The sequence below is a fragment of the Carassius carassius genome, chromosome 29, assembly GCF_963082965.1.
Source record: "Carassius carassius chromosome 29, fCarCar2.1, whole genome shotgun sequence".
Lineage (NCBI taxonomy): Eukaryota > Metazoa > Chordata > Actinopteri > Cypriniformes > Cyprinidae > Carassius > Carassius carassius.
In genome coordinates, this window is record NC_081783.1 from 23,654,826 (window position 1) to 23,673,551 (window position 18,726).

General features: G+C 38.5%; 1 protein-coding gene across 2 annotated transcripts in view; it reads right to left on the bottom strand.

The window, feature by feature from the left end:
* Positions 1 to 12,290, bottom strand: part of LOC132109946 (lysozyme g-like) — a 31,129-nt gene extending 18,839 nt beyond the window's left edge. The window contains exons 1-4 of one of the 2 annotated variants that reach the window (XM_059516431.1): positions 12,240 to 12,290; positions 10,994 to 11,059; positions 10,746 to 10,829; positions 10,466 to 10,662 (exon numbers count right to left, since the gene is read on the bottom strand). In XM_059516431.1, coding sequence (XP_059372414.1) covers positions 10,466 to 10,662; positions 10,746 to 10,829; positions 10,994 to 10,997 — 285 coding nt within the window. In that variant the 5' untranslated portion in view covers positions 10,998 to 11,059; positions 12,240 to 12,290. Of the gene's footprint in view, positions 1 to 10,465; positions 10,663 to 10,745; positions 10,830 to 10,993; positions 11,127 to 12,239 lie in introns of both variants that reach the window. The other variant, XM_059516430.1, reaches the window with a different exon arrangement.
* Between the last annotated feature and the right edge of the window lie 6,436 nt (positions 12,291 to 18,726).

The following is an 18,726-nucleotide window of genomic DNA, read 5'->3' on the forward strand; positions in this document are numbered from 1 at the left end:
TATAAGCTAATTGCATTTGAATCGGCATCGGCATTTATAACGGCCGATGAAACATGAGAAACAGAGTCTCATGCTTCACTCATGTTATGAGTGTTGCATAGTGTGCCCACCAGAGGGAGCTCTGCAGCTCCAGAGTTAACAACAGCGCCAGAAGTCCACTACAGAAGAAAGCGATCAACTGTTTTGACGGTGAGTCTGTCGTTCGTCATGTGAAATGATTGTAGATTTAGTTCATACCCTGTATATAAAAACTGTGTGGTAGTTCTAGCTAACGGTCCTATCATTATTACTTCTAAATATTCTGTAACATCACTTACAGCCGCTAATGCATTGCTATATTAGATTAGCCACAAAGCTAATACCATGTTTATCAGTGGAAGAGCGCGAACGTTAATAGGAGGTCAAACTATAACGTTAGCGTTTAACTTATTCTTATTCTATTGCGGTGTGTTTCCCACATAATGACCGCGTAATTGGGCCTTTCACACAGTACGCGGTATGCACGGCGCTTGCCGCTGGGCTCAGCGTTGCCCTTCAGATACAACGCGATTTGCGCTGCGCTATGGCATAGGCGGAGTTTTAAAAACGTTTAGCGGGAGCTCTTTCATAGTCTGTTCCTCCTCCTTTCGGTCAGCAGCAAACATGTATCTGTCCCGTTGTAAGAAGCGAGCGATAGCGCTAGTCCTGCTGATGAGAATTAAGAGAGAAGCAAGGAAGAAGAGGCTACCCTCAGGTCCAGAGAACAATTTGGTGAATTCAGGCTGGTTATGTTACTCTAACGCTAATAGCTTCATTTTTAGCAGGCCCCTTAAATGCTTGCTATTAACTTGTTTGAAGGTGGTTCTTCTCAAAATTGACAGCGGTGTGTTCATGACACTAACGTTAACCATTCAACTTCGAATTGATTCCGTAATCTTCCGGTAATAGTAGGCAAGACGATGTTTTGATTCAGACTGCACAAAGAGAAGAGGAGAAGATATACGGGTCTGTTGTGAATGTGTCTGTGAGAGCAAATATAGTGTAGTTACAGTAACTACAGTAGGTGCGTCAGAAATGATTAAACCAGAGGGGACATGTAAATAAATGTGAGCTGAACAAGCGCTTTTTTTTTTTTTTACATATTGTTTCAAAGCAGCTTTACAGACATAACAGGAAAATGTTGAAATAATATTGTTAAATATAAGCAGGTAATACCTATTGCTTGACAAATAAAAAAAATATATATATTTCTCATTTTTGCCTATGTAGGAGATCCCAGTTTATTATTATTATAATTCTAATGATGACATGAGTAATGATACATGGTGATATTATTAATACACATGCTTATTCTTTCTCCGTCTCTCTTTCTGCCTACAGATGGCTGAAAAAGGTGAATGCTGTAACAGCAAAGTGTGGGACTACTTCTGCAAATACTTTAACTTTAGTATTATAATTTATTTACAGTAAACACACAGACTGTTAAAACCAGCTTCAACTGGAAGAAAGTAAAAGTGTTAAATGTTTAAAACCAGACTGTTTTTTGATCATTAAAAAATATATACTTTTGATGTGCAATTGTTTAGTCATTGAGACTGTAATCTAAGGCTTTTTTTTTTAACATAGTCCATTCTGGAAAATGGTTTATACAGCCCACATACATAGAACAGGCAGATATTTTGCTATTGAATGTTGTGTAAATGCAGTTTATAGGAAATGGGTCTAATATCCAGATTATTTTTAAAATCCAAATATCGGCTTATAAATCGGCTCTTTTCGAGTTAATATCGGCATCGGCCCCCAAAAATCCATATCGGTCGGGCTCTAGTATGGGGGTGCATAAGTGCATACGGTATGGGCAGCTTGCATGTTTTGGAAGGCTCTGTGAATGCTGAAAGGTATATAAAGGTTTTAGAGCAACATATGCTTCCCTCCAAACAACGTCTATTTCAGGGAAGGCCTTGTTTATTTCAGCAGGACAATGCAAAACCACATACTGCAGCTATAACAACAGCATGGCTTCGTCGTAGAAGAGTCCGGGTGCTAACCTGGCCTGCCTGCAGTCCAGATCTTTCACCTATAGAGAACATTTGGCGCATCATTAAACGAAAAATACGTCAAAGACGACCACGAACTCTTCAGCAGCTGGAAATCTATATAAGGCAAGAATGGGACCAAATTCCAACAGCAAAACTCCAGCAACTCATAGCCTCAATGCCCAGACGTCTTCAAACTGTTTTGAAAAGAAAAGGAGATGCTACACCATGGTAAACATGCCCCGTCCCAACTATTTTGAGACCTGTAGCAGAAATCAAAATTGAAATAAGCTCATTTTGTGCATAAAATTGTAAACTTTCTCAGTTTAAACATTTGCTATGTTATCTATGTTCTATTGTGAATAAAATATTGGCTCATGTGATTTGAAAGTCTTTTAGTTTTCATTTTATTAAAATTTAAAAAACGTCCCAACTTTTACGGAATTCGGGTTGTAGTCCACACATGACAAGCGAGGTAATAATCAATATTTCAGAATAATTCAAACTCAGATATTGGTGTGTGATATCTGAGTTTTAATTATTTGACTACAAATCTCACCTCATCATTCCTCCCAGTGATTTTTTCCAGGATAAACTGAGATGCCTCCAAGCTGGCTTCTTAAAACTGACTAAATATTTAAAAAGAGCCAAAAGAGCCGTTCTTTTGAACAGCTTTTTGAAAGGAATGGATCGCGAAGATCCGGATCCCCTCAAAGATCCATAAATCCCATCACTATTACCTGGGCTCATAAAATTAGCACAGAATCAGTTCAGAATAAATCAGTAAAAGAATCAGTTCGGTTCAGACGCTCTGTGTGTCGGTTTGCTTTCACGCTGAATCACACATGCGCAGTATCATCAGCTCCTCGGTCCTCGAATCGGACACGTCTGACAGAAACGGTTCTTGACCACTGATCTATAATATACAGTAAGTTATATATATAGATCAGTGTTCTTGACTCGTGAACGAGTCAGTGTGTTGTTCGTTATCTGGCTTGGCTCTGTGTTCATCTTCAGTTCTCTCTTCACATCAGTTCAGTCAGTGTACTGTTTGAGTAAATGAATTACTCCGGGATATTGGTTTGTTTTAACTCAGAGGGAGTGTCAGCCACATTAAAAAAGTTAACAGCTTAAGTCATTTGTAGATTAATGCGTATTGGAGACGCGAACTGTTTAAAACGATTCAGTTCGATTTGGTGAACTGGTTCAAAAAGATCCGGTTACATCGAATGATTCGTTCGCGAACTGGATATAACAAACTGCTTTGTTTTTGAACTCTTTCTTAACAGACACGGAAGAGAAGACAATGCTGAATAAAGTCGTAGTTTTTGCTATTTTTGGACCAAAATGTATTTTCGATGCTTCAAAAAATTCTGACCCTCTGATGAAAAACTGACCCTCTGATGTCACATGGACTACTTTTATGTTTTTCTTACCTTTCTGGACATGGACAGTAGACCGTACACACAGCTTCAATGGAGGGACTGAGAGCTCTCGGACTAAATCTAAAATATCTTAAACTGTGTTCCAAAAATAAACGGAGGTCTTACTGGTTTGAAACAACATGAGGGTAAGTTATTAATGACATAATTTTGCAAATTGGGCGAACTAACCCTTTAATCTGTTTTTTGTTTACAAAAAGTTACAGTCAAAGGAATTGTGATTGTCCTTTAGGTTAATCAAAGTCAAAGTCACCTTTATTTATATAGCGCTTTAAACAAAATACATTGCGTCAAAGCAACTGAACAACATTCATTAGGAAAACAGTGTCAATAATGAAAAAATGATAGTTAAAGGCAGTTCATTATTGAATTCAGTTATGTCATCTCTGTTCAATTAAATAGTGTCTGTGCATTTATTTGCAATCAAGTCAACGATATCGCTGTAGATGAAATAGTAAAAACAATATGTTCAAACTTTTGACTACTTTCTTTAATAACTACATAACACAATACTTGTACTTTCAGTACTTGAGTAGTAAATTTTCAAATAGACTTGCAATACTTAAGTACACAAAATGTTGAATACTTTAGTACTTCTACTTAAGTGTGGTGCTTAAAGAGCACTTCAACTTCTACTCAAGTCATTTTTTTGATAGAGCACTTGTACTTTTACTCAAGTCTGGGTCTCTAGTACTTTATACATCTCTGATCTCTGCTGCTGCTGCGAATCTCGGTTTAGCTGTTGCGTTCGTGCATGTGTGTGTGTTTGGCTACCATGAAACAAATGACTCTGCCTTAGCCAATCATAATCGCTTATCTCGTTATTAACCCACCTCCTCACTCGCTGTGTGAGCCAGGGGTGCATTCGGATTACATAGTTTATTAAATCAATGCATAGTAATGCACCGCATTTAACGTCCAGTAATGTTAACGGTGTTGTAACAACGGGAAAAGTAATAAGTTAGATTACCCCGTTACTGAAAAAATAACGTCTTTACCTAACACCGTTCTTTTAAACGGCGTTATTCTAAACACTGGTTTTAGAGAATGGGCAACTATGCGCAGTAGCGGCGGCCATCTTTTAGGACACGGCTGTGGTAACTCCAAGTCTCTTGAGGCCCATCACCAGTTTACTAATGGTTGGGTTCAGGACCTGGAGATTTACAAACTCAACGACCAGAAAATCGTCGTTCGCACAAAGGTAGGTAATCACCACGCACCAGACACACCTCACTGTCACCATACTAAACGTAACAACAACACTGCAAGTTAAATTCTGCGTCGTAAAGTTATATATTTTCTTTTTTTTACTTAGGAAACATTTTGATTAAGTTGTTTACTTTTATTTAATGTAATTTCCAGGCGAAACGCTGTTGTTGTTGTCGTCGTTGTTGTTGTTTTTGCACTGTTCTAGACTAGTTTCTGTACTAAATCAGAATCAGGACACAAATAAAGAACTAGTAAAGAGATCAAAAATACATGTCTACAAAAAATACACTGGAGATTTGACTATGAATTTACAACTGTGTTTGACTATAAATTTTTCACTGGTGTGTAAATGTAAAGTGAAGGCTATTTTAATATATATATATATATATATATATATATATATATATATATATATATATATATACACACATATATATATATATATATATATACACATATATATATATATATATATATATATATATATACACATATATATATATATATACACATATATATATATATATATATATATATATATATATATATATATATATATACACATATATATATATATATATATATATATATACACATATAATTCATTTTATGCTTATCAGTGTTATTTATGTCTTAGGTTTTGCACTCTCAACGCCTCAATTGAACCTCCACTCAAGCCATGGGTGCTCCTCAATACCAGTGGGCAAGTGGAGTGTGCACACTGCACATGCATGGCTGGCATAGCTGAGTCTTACACACATGTCGGGGCCCTCCTGTTTAAGATTGAAGTAGCAGTGCGGATACGGGGTACCAAGACAGTCACTGATGTGCCAGCCTACTGGATGATGCCAAGTAGTGTCGACAAGGTCCAAGCAGAGGTGGGCTACAAGATTGACTTCTCCTCTGGCGCAGCTAAGAAGAGGGCACTCGACAAGTGCAACAGTGGAGAGAGCACAATGCCAGGGATACGAACTCGTATGGCTGCACAAGTTCATGTGGACACACAACAACACTTTCAGACTTGTCACCTCTACTTGAAATTGTACATAATAAAAGTAAGGCTGTTTGCCTTTCTGGAATGGAGGGCTACTACCAAAATTATGCAGACCCTGTTAAGCCTTGTGTAGTCCCAAAGTCCCTACAGCACCTTTGTGACCCGGGGAAGGATGGATCTGAACTGTCTGTCCTGCAGCAGCATTGTGAGGGCCTCACACACGGCAGCGGTAACAGAGGCACAGGTGGTTGCGGTGGAAGCTCTGACAAGACGGCAGCATCGATCCCCTGCCTGGTACACATCAAGAGCAGGAAGAATAACAGCTTCCAACATCCATGCTGTTGTGTCCACCAGTGTTGCCAGACCAGCTTTGTCAACTGTGAGGAGGGTGTGCTGCCCCAGAAAAACAGCATCCACAGCTGCCATCAGATGGGGGATAGACCACGAGGAAGAAGCAAGGCAGACCTATGTCACAATGACAGCTTCCCAGTATGATAACCAGAAAGTGGAGCAATGTGGGTTTATCATAAATGCCACTACATCTGAGCAGCCTTCTCAACTCTACATCCTTCAACCGTATTACAGCAAGCTCACACAAAAAGGGCAAGAACACAGACAGTGCAGAATACAAACCAACTCTGGTGCGTTTGAAGAGGCCCTGAAGACCAGGACGACATGGTGGCTTGCAACAATGAAAACTGTGTCGGACTCAGTCAGGCCCCTTCAGCTAGTGAGCTGTGGCTCTGTGCCTCATGCACACAGAACTGATTGAATACTGAACAAACACTTCGTTGTTCAATAGATTGTGAATAGTTTGTAGTACATAGTGCCTTTTTTATTATGACATGTTGTCATTTCTTGAAGTTATCTTTGTTATATACTGTTATATTTGCACTACATTGTTACTGTGCAGGTCCTGTTATAATTATTTTTTTACTTACCATATTTACTGCAACATTGCACTAAGTTCAAGTTGTTATTTATTTTACCTGTTATATTTGCACTACATTGTTACTGTGCAGGTCCTGTTATTTATTTTACCTGTTATATTTGCACTACATTGTTACTGTGCAAGTCCTGTTATAATTACTTATTTACTTACCATATTTACTTCAGCATTGCACTAAGTTCATGTTATGTGACACAAATAAAAAGATTTATAATTGACATAGTTTTCCATCATTTATAATAATAATAGTAATAATACATTTTATTAGTGGGTGCCTTTCATAGCACTCAAGGACACCTTACAGATTAAAACAGTTAGAATACATTTCAAGGAGGCAATACAATAAAAAAACAAGACAATGTAAAGAATAAGAAAAAATAAAATAGAGAAAAAAGAAGCAGTTAAACATGAAGCTGTTTGAAGGTGAAGTTATGTGGGGTAGGCTAAATAACTATTAACTTTAATAACGCATGGTTAACTTTAACACATGGTATGCAACATATGCAGTTCATAAGGTTTATGGCAAAGCTGAAAAATACTCCATTTGTTGTACGTTTTCCACACCGATCGTGAGAACGATTATGACAGTTTACAATGCAACATGCGTTCACCATTCTGTCGTTTTGCTAAACTGAATTAGCCTACTTCTAAAATATACCAATATACTACCGCAAATACTAATATTACTGCTACTCTACGCTTCTCCCGTAACCTCTGTGTCCTAAAATCCCACAATGCCTTGCGTTACTGTGATCCGCTCACGTCACGATCCCGAGCTCTATAGGCCACTTGGAAGTTGGAACGAAATAAAATAAGCCATCTGTAACATCGTAACATCTGAGCACTCTAAATAGGCCTAGGCATAGGCTCATTTAGCCTATAAATAGGCCAACGCACCAATAAAAATGAGTTTTTCTTGACAAATTAGATTAAGATAAATTCTGGGTATTTGGCAATAACGAAACTAAGATAAAGTCTCCACCGGATTTGCTTCACATATAGCAGCTGAAATGTAATAAAAGAATAATGCCAACATTAGCCTATATACTCTGTCTACATTATGCATTTAAGACTCAATTAATAATTAGTTATATTTTGAAAAAACTTTACTCCTCAAGATTAGGCTAGGACTACATGTTTTTGTGGAGGAAAATTATTGAATCCACTGTAGATGGCTTCAGCACGCTCCTACGCTCACTGATGGTGCATCCAGCAATATAACCCACTGGCTCATTATTCTCATTATAAACATGGTCAAAACTTTTCCAAACCTCAGACTTTGTTGCTACATAACATAATGCAACAAGTAATTCCTGAAGATGAATATGATTAATAATAACCCGTTATGATTAATTATGTTCATCTCACTTTGAGCTAATTTGCTACATTACTGACATTAAAACATGTTACTAATGCCAACAGTGAAAAAAGTTTCACAGGATTATGAACGTAGCCTGAAAGTGATGCACAGGCTCAGGCCCGGTTCTAGAACCAAATCACTGAGGGAGCTTCTGAATATAGTGAGGGTGCTGCTTACATAATCGTAGGAAATAACTCAGTCATCAGTCTGAAACATAGTATCTCTTCACTTTGCAAAACATTGAAACATGCCACACTGCCTACCTACACTGTGGTGATACCCTTGTTGTAACCGCCTTCAACTTTAATTGAACACTTCTAGAATGGCCAAAAGTCACTGCCTTACACACGTCTCTCTCCATGACGGTGAGAGACACATTTTTACATAACAAGGCAGAAAATGTACCAAAAACATCCAACCTAACTTGAACATAAACACACGTAACTTTACTAACACAAACCCCAACCATATTGCTGTAATAACGCATAAATCAACTCCCAACAAACAATTACCCATTATGCACTAGCGCTGACTGCCGGGTCTGTACAATATGACAACCATGACAACACATCAACACCCAATCAGTCATTCATTGTTAGCGTTATGCATAAACATATTGATAAAGCACTGCTGCAGTTACGTTATTACACCAAGGTATTGCTGCTATATTCTTTATGACAACTCCAATAACAACGACAAGCAGTTCAAAACAATTGACAGCAAAAGACCAAGAAGCTGCGCTAGCTTAACGTTAAACAACACACATGACATTACACAAAATACTAATTGAGCATGCTACAATTATTAATAATAATACTTACAGGTTGTGATTCGGAGGAGGAGGAAGAAGCTAATCCAAATATATTCAGTACTGTAACCTTCCTTCAAATGGCTTGCGAATCCAGACTTGAAAGCATTTATGTTGGAGAACATTATGTTGGAGAAACGTCATTAAAATGACGCGAGGTCCGGGCTAAACTTCTGTGTTAGTAAATATGAACTGTAGCCACTGACTCTTCACATGCTTGTCCCTGGGCAGTGGAAAAAAAGGTCACAGAACACAGCGCGTCTTGTCGACATGATGTTTATCAGCTGAGGTATTTTGAATGTTTTTACGTTTTCTGAGCGGGAAGCACGCACGCAAGCAAAGTATCGCGATCATGGAAGGACAACTACAATGCATTAAACATGAAAGCATAACGAAATAATTTATTTAATATATATATATATATTTGTTTAATTTTATTAATTTATTTATTTTGTGTAGGCTATCCTATTATAGGCAAGAGTGTGAAATCCGTCTGTGTTTTATTTTCGGCAAAATCTCGTTTATGTGTGCTATTAATAATTTTTCATCTGAGGGTGCTTTTACTTTTATTTGAGGGTGCTTAGCACCCTCAAGCACCCCCGTGGAACCGGGCCTGCACGGGCTTCATCCCAGGCTTTTTTCTTTCTTTCTTTTCTCTGCGCCGAACTGCTCTGATGACTTCTCCCTGATATAGCCTAGTTGTCCATTAATTATGATCATGGTGCGATTTGTGAAAAAAACAGAGGGGGGGATGTTTTGAAACATTTTTATTCATAAGAATGAACTAGATGACTTCATGCACTAATTAGCATATGTATGACGTAAGTGCGTCGTATTGTATTGCCTCCCTATGCTCACATACTGCAATTTAATTTAGTCATTTAATTAAATTCTCAATAAAACTGTTTTTATTACTATATTTTAATGTTTCTGTTGTCAGACAACGGAATTAATATTATAATGACTGAAACGCGGTCCATAGTGATTGTCCAAAAAGTTGCTAGATTTGTCACTAGTCGCTTTTTTGGAAAAAAAAAAAGTCACTAAATCTAGCAACAAAGACGCCAAGTTAGCAACTCCACTACCCAGCGGACCGGCTTCAACCGTCTCACAAGTGTTGATAGGCTATTACTCGTGAGGTGTAACCAATCAGATAGCGCCGTGGGCGGGACATTGAGCAAGTCTGCAGAGTGGTGAATACAGAGAGGCTGAGCGGCAGCCAGCCAAAGTAGTGCATTTTAAAATAAATTTGACTTTAATCAAACCATGATAAGTTATGTGATGCAAATCGAGGGAACGAAATAGTAAATCAAGGGAACGCAATAGTAATCGTGTGCACGATTTAGTACAGTGAGGGAACGAATTAGTAAATCGTGCGCACAATTTTTTTTTCTTTCATGTCATGTGCGGTGCTCCGTATAATTCTCTCACGATTTGTATAGTGAAAAGCATTATTAAAATAAACATGAATTAAATTGAAAATTTAATTGATCTAAACAGTCCTGTGGTATTGCGTCCGATTGGTCCGACAAGAATTTAATTGTCCTGAGGGAAGGTGCTTTTCATTTCGGTTTCTGCTTATAAGCAGGCAGGAGCAGAACAGATTCTTTTCAGTACCTGATTATTATTATTATTATTATTATTGTTATTATATTTTGAACCAAAGTAGATCTGTTCGTCTAACCAACCTGCATGAGGCCAAATTCATAGCCATGATCAGACCATCCATTATTCAGGACGTTTCCGGCTCTGGTCTCTCTGGATATGATGGCAGCAATCACAGCTGGGTCCATCTGGTTTGCTCTAGCAACTTTGGTGATCATACGCTTGTAGTTCTTCATCCGGTCCAGATCAGTCTCAGCCAGTTTTTCAGAGGCTTTAACACCTTTTCAAGATTAAATCATTGTTATAATTGTATTACACATTGCTATATATTGCTATAATATGAATGCAGTCATGCTTTCTCACCATCTACGTTTAATCTGTCTTGATTAGCTGTTTCCTGTGATGCACCGGTGGTGTCTATTTTCATGATGTTTCCATAAATGCATGCTAGAAAAAAAACATGGAAAATAAACATGGAAGTTAGTAAATTGTCTACAGAATATTTATACAGCATTACACTATCACATATTACTCCTAATTTTTCAGATAATATCATAGAAAAACAGTCAGCACCTGATGTATTAAGTTATATAACTTAATATATAACTTACCCATGATGTTTACTTGGGACTGCTGTGAAAGAGCAATTCTGAATGACAAGCCTTCAAAATCAGGACCTGATTATACAGAATATGATCACAGAAGGAGTGGTTTCTTTTTTGTTTTTCCCAGAAGTTCTTCCAACTATAGTGTGCAGAAATAAAAAAACACTTTGATTAATATTAAAAAATGTGAAATCTTATCACTTGTACCAGTGTAAATGCATACCAGATTTAAACTTTTCTGATCAAATGGTTGTAGGACTTTTAGTTATGGGCCCCAATAGCCAACATTTTATAAAAAATGACAGAATTTGAATCTCTGAATAGAAGTAGCCTACTCTGCCCCCTATATATTTTATTTGAAACAAGTATTTCTATTTATTTATATGAGGCATTACAAAAATGTTGTAATAAACTGAAATTATAAATACAATATTTTCAAATAAATAAATAATTTTATGAATTATGTTATTCTAGTCTATATGCATAGGCAGAGGGTGAATCAACTAAAAAGGTTAATATAGCGTAATCTTAGTTTAACCTGTTAACTATAATCGGTTATTATCTGTGAGCCATAATAGGTTGAGTTTAATCAACAATTTTCATTTAATTTTAACTTTATTCGACAGAACCGTTATACAGTTAGTCCACACTTTTAATCTATTTTTCACTTTCACTTTATTCGAGAAAGCCCTAATGCAATTTGTACACACTTTTTATTTTCACTTTATTCAAGACAGCCTTAATACAACTTGTCCAAACTTCTCATTAAATTTTATCTTTAACATTATTCGAGACATCCGTAATAGACTTGATTTCGTTTATCCAGGGAAAGGCGGAAAGTGGAAAACCAAAACCCTATGGGGCTAAAAATAGCCCACTACGCACATCATAAACCCATTATTTTAAGGAAGTACAAGAAATGGATGTCATGTCATAAATATTTTTTAATAGGACTGGATTTTTATTTAACATTACCAAAATTGAATTAAACATTTTAATTTAGCTAATTATAACGCATTTCCTTTCCACGATTATCAGCGAATAAATTATACTAGAGATTCAAGATTTTTATTTGTCACATAACTGTACATGGTTATGTAGAGAGCATATGCCCAGCAATGAAATGTGTGAAAAGAGGCTACAGAAACGAGCAAAGAAGAACATTGTGACAGTTTAGCGCGAGTTCAAGCATTCTCAGAAGATCCCCTTATAGGCATAATAAATGAAAATTGGAAATTAATCTCTTACTTACATCGTACATAGATCTGTACTCAGTCATGTAGTGAACTGGTCATTCAGGAGCGCATACTCAGATTTACGCCCACTTTTAGGGGAAAACAAACCGCCATACAGCATCGGATCGAGGAAGTGGACTAACCTTCCAACATGCCAAAGAGTTGTTGTGTGCTTGGGTGCACCAATAATGTTTGTAAAAACTCCAATTTGAGATTCATTCCTGCCATGTAAAAAGAAACACCCGGACAGAAGGAAATTATGGCTGCAGGCGATACGTCGATAAGACAGCGACAGGAGGTTGTGGGATCCTGTATATCCACACACTTATGTTTGCGGACAACAGTTCAACTGATATGAAGTTTGTTCGACATTGGATAGACAGATATTCAGCCGCGAAAAAATTCAATAAATTCTTAGTGGATGAGTATAATTGTATAAAAATGGCTGAACAGCAATGAAACGTAGAACTGAACACACACCGCAATTATATTATTACTATTAATAAATATATTAATAAAAGAAAAAAAAAACATAAAAAAGCATTATCATTCCATAATCCAGTGGTTATGCAGTAGGCTGATTCCTGGTCCTTGTGAGAACAGTTATATTCACAGAAGTATACACACTATTGAAATTAAAACCAACAAATACATTCATTTAAAATAAATACACTCTTCTGTATCAACCTCATGGTGCATGTCTTGTTATTGTTTTCATAAGAAAAAAAAAACATTTTCTTTTTAGTCACAGAACTATAACAGAAAACATGCTATTGAAATTCAACAATTAAGACAATGCTGGCAAAGAGTGTTGTTTTGACTTGAATTTAATAAATTAATTTATAACACACACAGTTTTATTACACCACTTCAGTTTATGTGTCTTGTTACAGATTAGACAAAAATGTTGATGGTGGTTTTTGCCACAGAACTATAGGCTAATAGAACACATACTGTAGAAAATGAAACTACTACACAGTTTAGTTCAAAATAAATACAGTCTTCTATTTTAGCTTCAAAGGCTGTCTTGTTAAATATTTCTTAAAGAACATTTTGCAGTAGTTTTCATTGTCAAAAGTGATGCAGAAGTGACACTGCTGACTTTCAAAAATCAACTGTGAAGCCTTCCAAAGAGTCTCCAGTATTACTGCCCCCTAGAGGAAGATACTGCAGTTGTTTTGACTGAGTTTGACATTCAAAATATTTTAATAAATTCATATAAAATGCATACAGTTTTCCTTCTCAACTTCAAAAGGTGTGTCATGTTACTGGTTCCTAGAAGAACATTTTGATGATGGTTTTAGCCACAGTACTATAATAGAACACATACCATTGAAAATGAAACCGATACATAATTTAGTTAAAAATAAATACAATCTTATATCTCAGCTACAAAGGCTGCGTTTTGTTACAGACATACAAAAATCGATTGCGTAGCCTTCCATAGAGTCTCCAGTATCACTGCCCCCTAGAGGAATGAGCTGCAGTTGTTTTGAATGAGTGACATTCAAACTTATAAATTCTTTTAAAATCAGTAAAGTCTTCTATTTCAACTTCAAAAGGTGTGTCTTGTTTCTGATTTCTAATTGAACACTTCAATTCAGGTTTTACTCTCATATGTAATTCAGGACACATGCTATTCAATTAAATAAAAAAATGTAATTCCATTCCATTTCTTTCTTTTTTTTTCTTTCTTTTTTTGTGATAGTTGTTCATGAGGCCCTTATTTTTCATGAGCAGTTAAACTATCCACTATTCTTCATAAAAACTCTCCAGGTCTCACAAACTCTTTGGATAAATTGTACTATTTGTAAATATAGTTTCCCTTTCATAGGTCACTTTGATGCTGCGGTGATATCACCGTATGGGAACACATTGCGGTGTGACGAATGTCTGAAGCCCTATACCATCCCCGCCAATTTTATTGGCCAAATACCGGGTGCCGCGTGCTATTTCGATCAGATTTCATTTTCTTCAGGAAATTGAATCATCTGTGCCCTAAGTTAATTATCTTGTGTTCTTAGTGGTTATTTCTTTTAGCAGTGTTAACTCCTCTTCGCGGACGCGATGAGTTTTCGGAAACTCCAAGATGCGCTGGAGTTTTCTCCACGTCGCTCACTGTCCCCGACTCGAGTGCAGGAACTGAGCATAATCTTCGTGGAACCCGTCGTTTTTGCAAACGAGGATTTATGGCCCACCCCGGAGGCCTACGATGCTATCTCTTTCAGTTGTGGGCCGTATGACGACGATGTTTTATCTACCGTGGCCTCGGAGTCTGAGGACATCATGGCTGACGCATGCGGCTCTCTCCCTCCTAGTTGACAGGAGAAGCGTGCTTCCCACTCCTACAGTGAGCTGTTGGACGTGGTTTCTCGTGCGGTGGACAAACTGGGGCTGGACTGGGAGGTTAAGAAGGCTGAGGACCAACCTTCAACGCAGTGACTTTGACGCTTTGATTCGTCACGGATACACCATTCAGTTTCCAAAAGGCCTGACCCCTTTCCATGGAAGTCTTCTCACGGTTGTGAAGCCAAAGGAGATCGCGGTGCTGCGACAGCTCTGCTGAGAAAAGGGGCTATAGTACACCGCTCTCAGATGGATTCAGGTTTTTACAGCTGCTATTTTGTTGTGCCAAAAAAAGGTGGCGGGTTATGACCGATATTGGATTTACGCATGTTTGAATCTTACACTCAGGACGAGCAAATTCAAGATGTTAACGGTAAAGTCCATTCTGTCTCAGATTCAACCAAACAACTGGTTTGTCACGATCGATCTGAAGGATGCATACTTTCATATTCAGGTCATCAAGAGACACAGGAAGTTCCTCAGATTCGCTTTAGAAGGCAAAGCGTATCAATACCGTGTTCTTCCCTTCGGCTTAGCCTTGGCTCCTCAAACATTTTCGAAATGCATGCACGCAGCTCTGGCATCGTTGTGGCTCCAGGGCGTTTGTGTATTAAATTACCTGGACGATTGGCTGGTGTTAGCACAATCGCAGACTCAAGCACACTCTCATCGGGATGCTGTGCTGAATAATCTAAACAGCCTGGGCTTACGCACAAATTTCCAGAAGAGTGTTTTAACTCCTTCTCAACGAATAAACTTTTCCTGCGCGTTCAGTCTCTCACATCATGCCTGCGCCACTTCAAAGCAGGTCGCGCAGTGACGGCGAGTTTGTGCCTCAGACTTTTGGGTCTAATGGCGGCAGGATCCCCTGTAGTACATCTGGGCTTGCTTCACATGCGCCCGTTTCAGTGGTGGATGAAGAGCCAAAACATTTCACCCGTTGTTTTCCGCATCGGACGATTTCGGTGATACGGAGGTGTGTTATGCCAATAAAACAGTGGATGTCAACCAAATTCCTTCTAACTGGAGTTCTGCTGGGGGGTTTGGGCTTCCCACGAGACGGTCACTACGGACGCGTCTTTGACCGGTTGGGGAGCTGTTTGTCAAGGACGCCCAACCCACGGAGTATGGACGGCGACACAACGCAGCTGGCATATAAACAGTTTAGAATTGCTGGCAGTTTTACTAGCTCTCCAGTATTTCTCGAATCTGCTGTCCGGCCGTCATGTACTAGTCAGGTCAGACAACATAGCGGTTGTGTCATATTTTTATCATCAGGGAGGATTACGCTCTCGCCCCATGTGCAGGCTGGCGAGGAATATTCTTCTTTGGTCGCAGAACAGATTTCTGTTGATCTGAGTGAGTCATGTCTCCGGGCACTTGAACTTCATAGCGGATTTGCTCTCCAGACAGAGCCTGGAGCAAGGGGAATGGAGGTTGCACCCCCAAACTGTGAGTCTTATATTGCTAATGTTTGGGGAAGCGAAAGTGGACTTATTCCCGTAGAGCACAACTACGCATTGCCCGCTGTGGTTCTCCCAATGCCCATCATCATCCCTAGGCTTGGATGCATTAGCAAACGATTGGTCCAGGACCAGCTTATATGCCTTTTCTTCCAGTTCGACTAATTCCAGCAGTGCTATCCAGAATACGGCTGGACAGAGTGGAGCAGCTGCTGTTGGTGGCTCCGTGGCGGCCCACACAGCCTTGGTTTGTGGATCTGGTCAATCTGGTCAATCTGCTAGCGGGCTCTCCGTGGGAGATTCCCCTCAGACAGGACTTACTGTCACAAGCACGAGGGATGATTTGGCACCCAAGGCCAGATCTATGGAAGCTGTGGGCGTGGCCTCTGAGCGGAGTGAGTTAATTTGTCCTGGTCTTTCAGTTGAAACCACCAAGACCATAATGAATTCTAGGGCAGCTTCTACGAGGCACTTATATGCTTTAAGTGAAAACTGTTTGCTGCCTGGTTTGGAATTCGTAATATGGATCCAGTTTACTGCCCCGTGGCTTCAGTACTTGAGTTTCTTCAAGACCGTTTCTCTGATGGAGTAACACCAGCTACTCTTAAAGTTTACGTGGCAGCCATTTCAGCTAACCACGTACATATAGATGGTGCTTTGTGGGCTGTCATCCACTGGTCTTTCGCTATATATAGGGTTCACGACGGCTAAGGCCTTTCTGCCCTGCATGAGTTCCTTCATGGGATTTATCCATTGTGTTGCAAGTTGTATCAAGATATCCGTTCGAGCCCTTGGAAACCGTATCGGAGAAAATCCTGACTTTAAAGACTCTTCTTCTTGTGGCTTTATCCTCCCTCAAGAGAGTTGGGGATTTACGGGCTCTTTCTGTTTCACCTTCGTGCATAGATTTTGTGCCAGGTTTTGTGAAAGTATTGCTGCGACCGAGACCTAATTATGTCCCTAAGGTCAACTGGAACCCCTTTCATTTTCAACAAGTGGTCTTGGAAGCTCTACCACCTGCAGAGGCGGGGCTAGGAGATCTGAGTCTTTGCCCTGTCAGAGCGCTGAAGACTTATATTGATCGAACAACTTCATGGCATAAGTCCGACCAGTTATTTATCTGTTTTGGACACAAGAATAAAGGTCATGCTGTCACGAAGCAATGCATGTCCCACTGGCTGGTGGAGGCTATATCTTTAGCATATGGGGCGCGGAAGCTCATTCCTTAAATGAGCTTAAAGCTCATTCCACGAGGGCAGTAGCTTCATTGCAAGCTTTTATCAGTGGTTCTTCTATGGCTGATATCTGTGCTGCGGCAGGATGGTCCTCACCGAGCATTTTTGTCAAGTTTTACAGTCTGGATGTGAGGACGGCTCCTGGCTCCTGGGTTCTCTCAGCTTGAGCAGTTGCTTTCCTTGGATTCCAGCTATCAGGTACGTCAGGCGTTATGGTATAGGGTTCCCATATGGTGATGTCTCCGCAGCATCAAAGTGACCTATGAAAGGAAACATCTCGGTTACGTATGTAACAACGGAATAGGGAACGAGATGCTGCGGTCCCGGCTGTTCCGTACCTTTATAGCGTTTTATTCAGTTAATGAAATCTGATCGAAATAGCATGCATCACCCAGGTATACGATGCGTATGCATTCATGGGCGGTGCCAAGCACTATTTGGCCAATAGAATTGGCGGGATGGTATAGGGCTTCAGACACTCGTCACACCGAAAGGTGTTCCCATACGGTGATGTCACTGCAGCATTTCGTTCCCTATTCAGGGAACCATGGTTACATACGCAACCGAGATGTTTTTTTATTTTTATAATTCAGTAATTATTTTGTTTTGTGGACTATACTGTATGTAAACATATTTGATGCAAAATATCTTACTCAGGACAGCACTAAAAATGGTCCCATTGTACATTTTTGTGTCTTGACAGCTAGTAAAATTTATATTTATTTATCTTTTTACTGTTATTTACAATCACATTTCTAAATGTTACCATCCAAAATAAACAATTTAAATAAATAAATAATATAATTATGAACTAAAAAAAGTTATTTTTCAATAATTCAGTCTTCTGTTGCAGTAATCCAGGTTTTATTATACATTTAACAAGACTATAGTTATTTCCTGATTAAATGTTTTCTGTATTTAAATTACATTTTAATTATTGAACAAGATTTTTAAATACCTTCTGTGATGTTCTCTGTGTATGATTATTATGGTATCCACATCATGAATGAAGGGCTATGGTAATTGGTATCGGTGTAATTATAATTTAAAACTGACTACTTTTCAAATTGTATTTCATAAACCAACATCTCAGACATTATGTCAAAACGTTATGGGGTTTCAAAAAAAAAAAAAAGACTTTCTGTTACAGAACGGCGCATTGATTTCATACCTGTCCACTGTAGAAGACTTCAGGACTTAAATCATGTTTATCAGGCATTTTGGGAGACACAACAAGTGAATAAATTATACATCAATATTCATATGAAATATTATATATTAATATTTAAATGTTGCCTAAATGTTAATTACTCCAATTATTACACTTCTTTTTTCATTAAATGTTGCTCCAAGAACACATTAATATGCAAATTAGATACAGTGTATAGATACTTTGCATTGAACGGGAATATTATTTATGGCCATTTTACCCACATATTGCATGAAGTAAAATTGTGTAT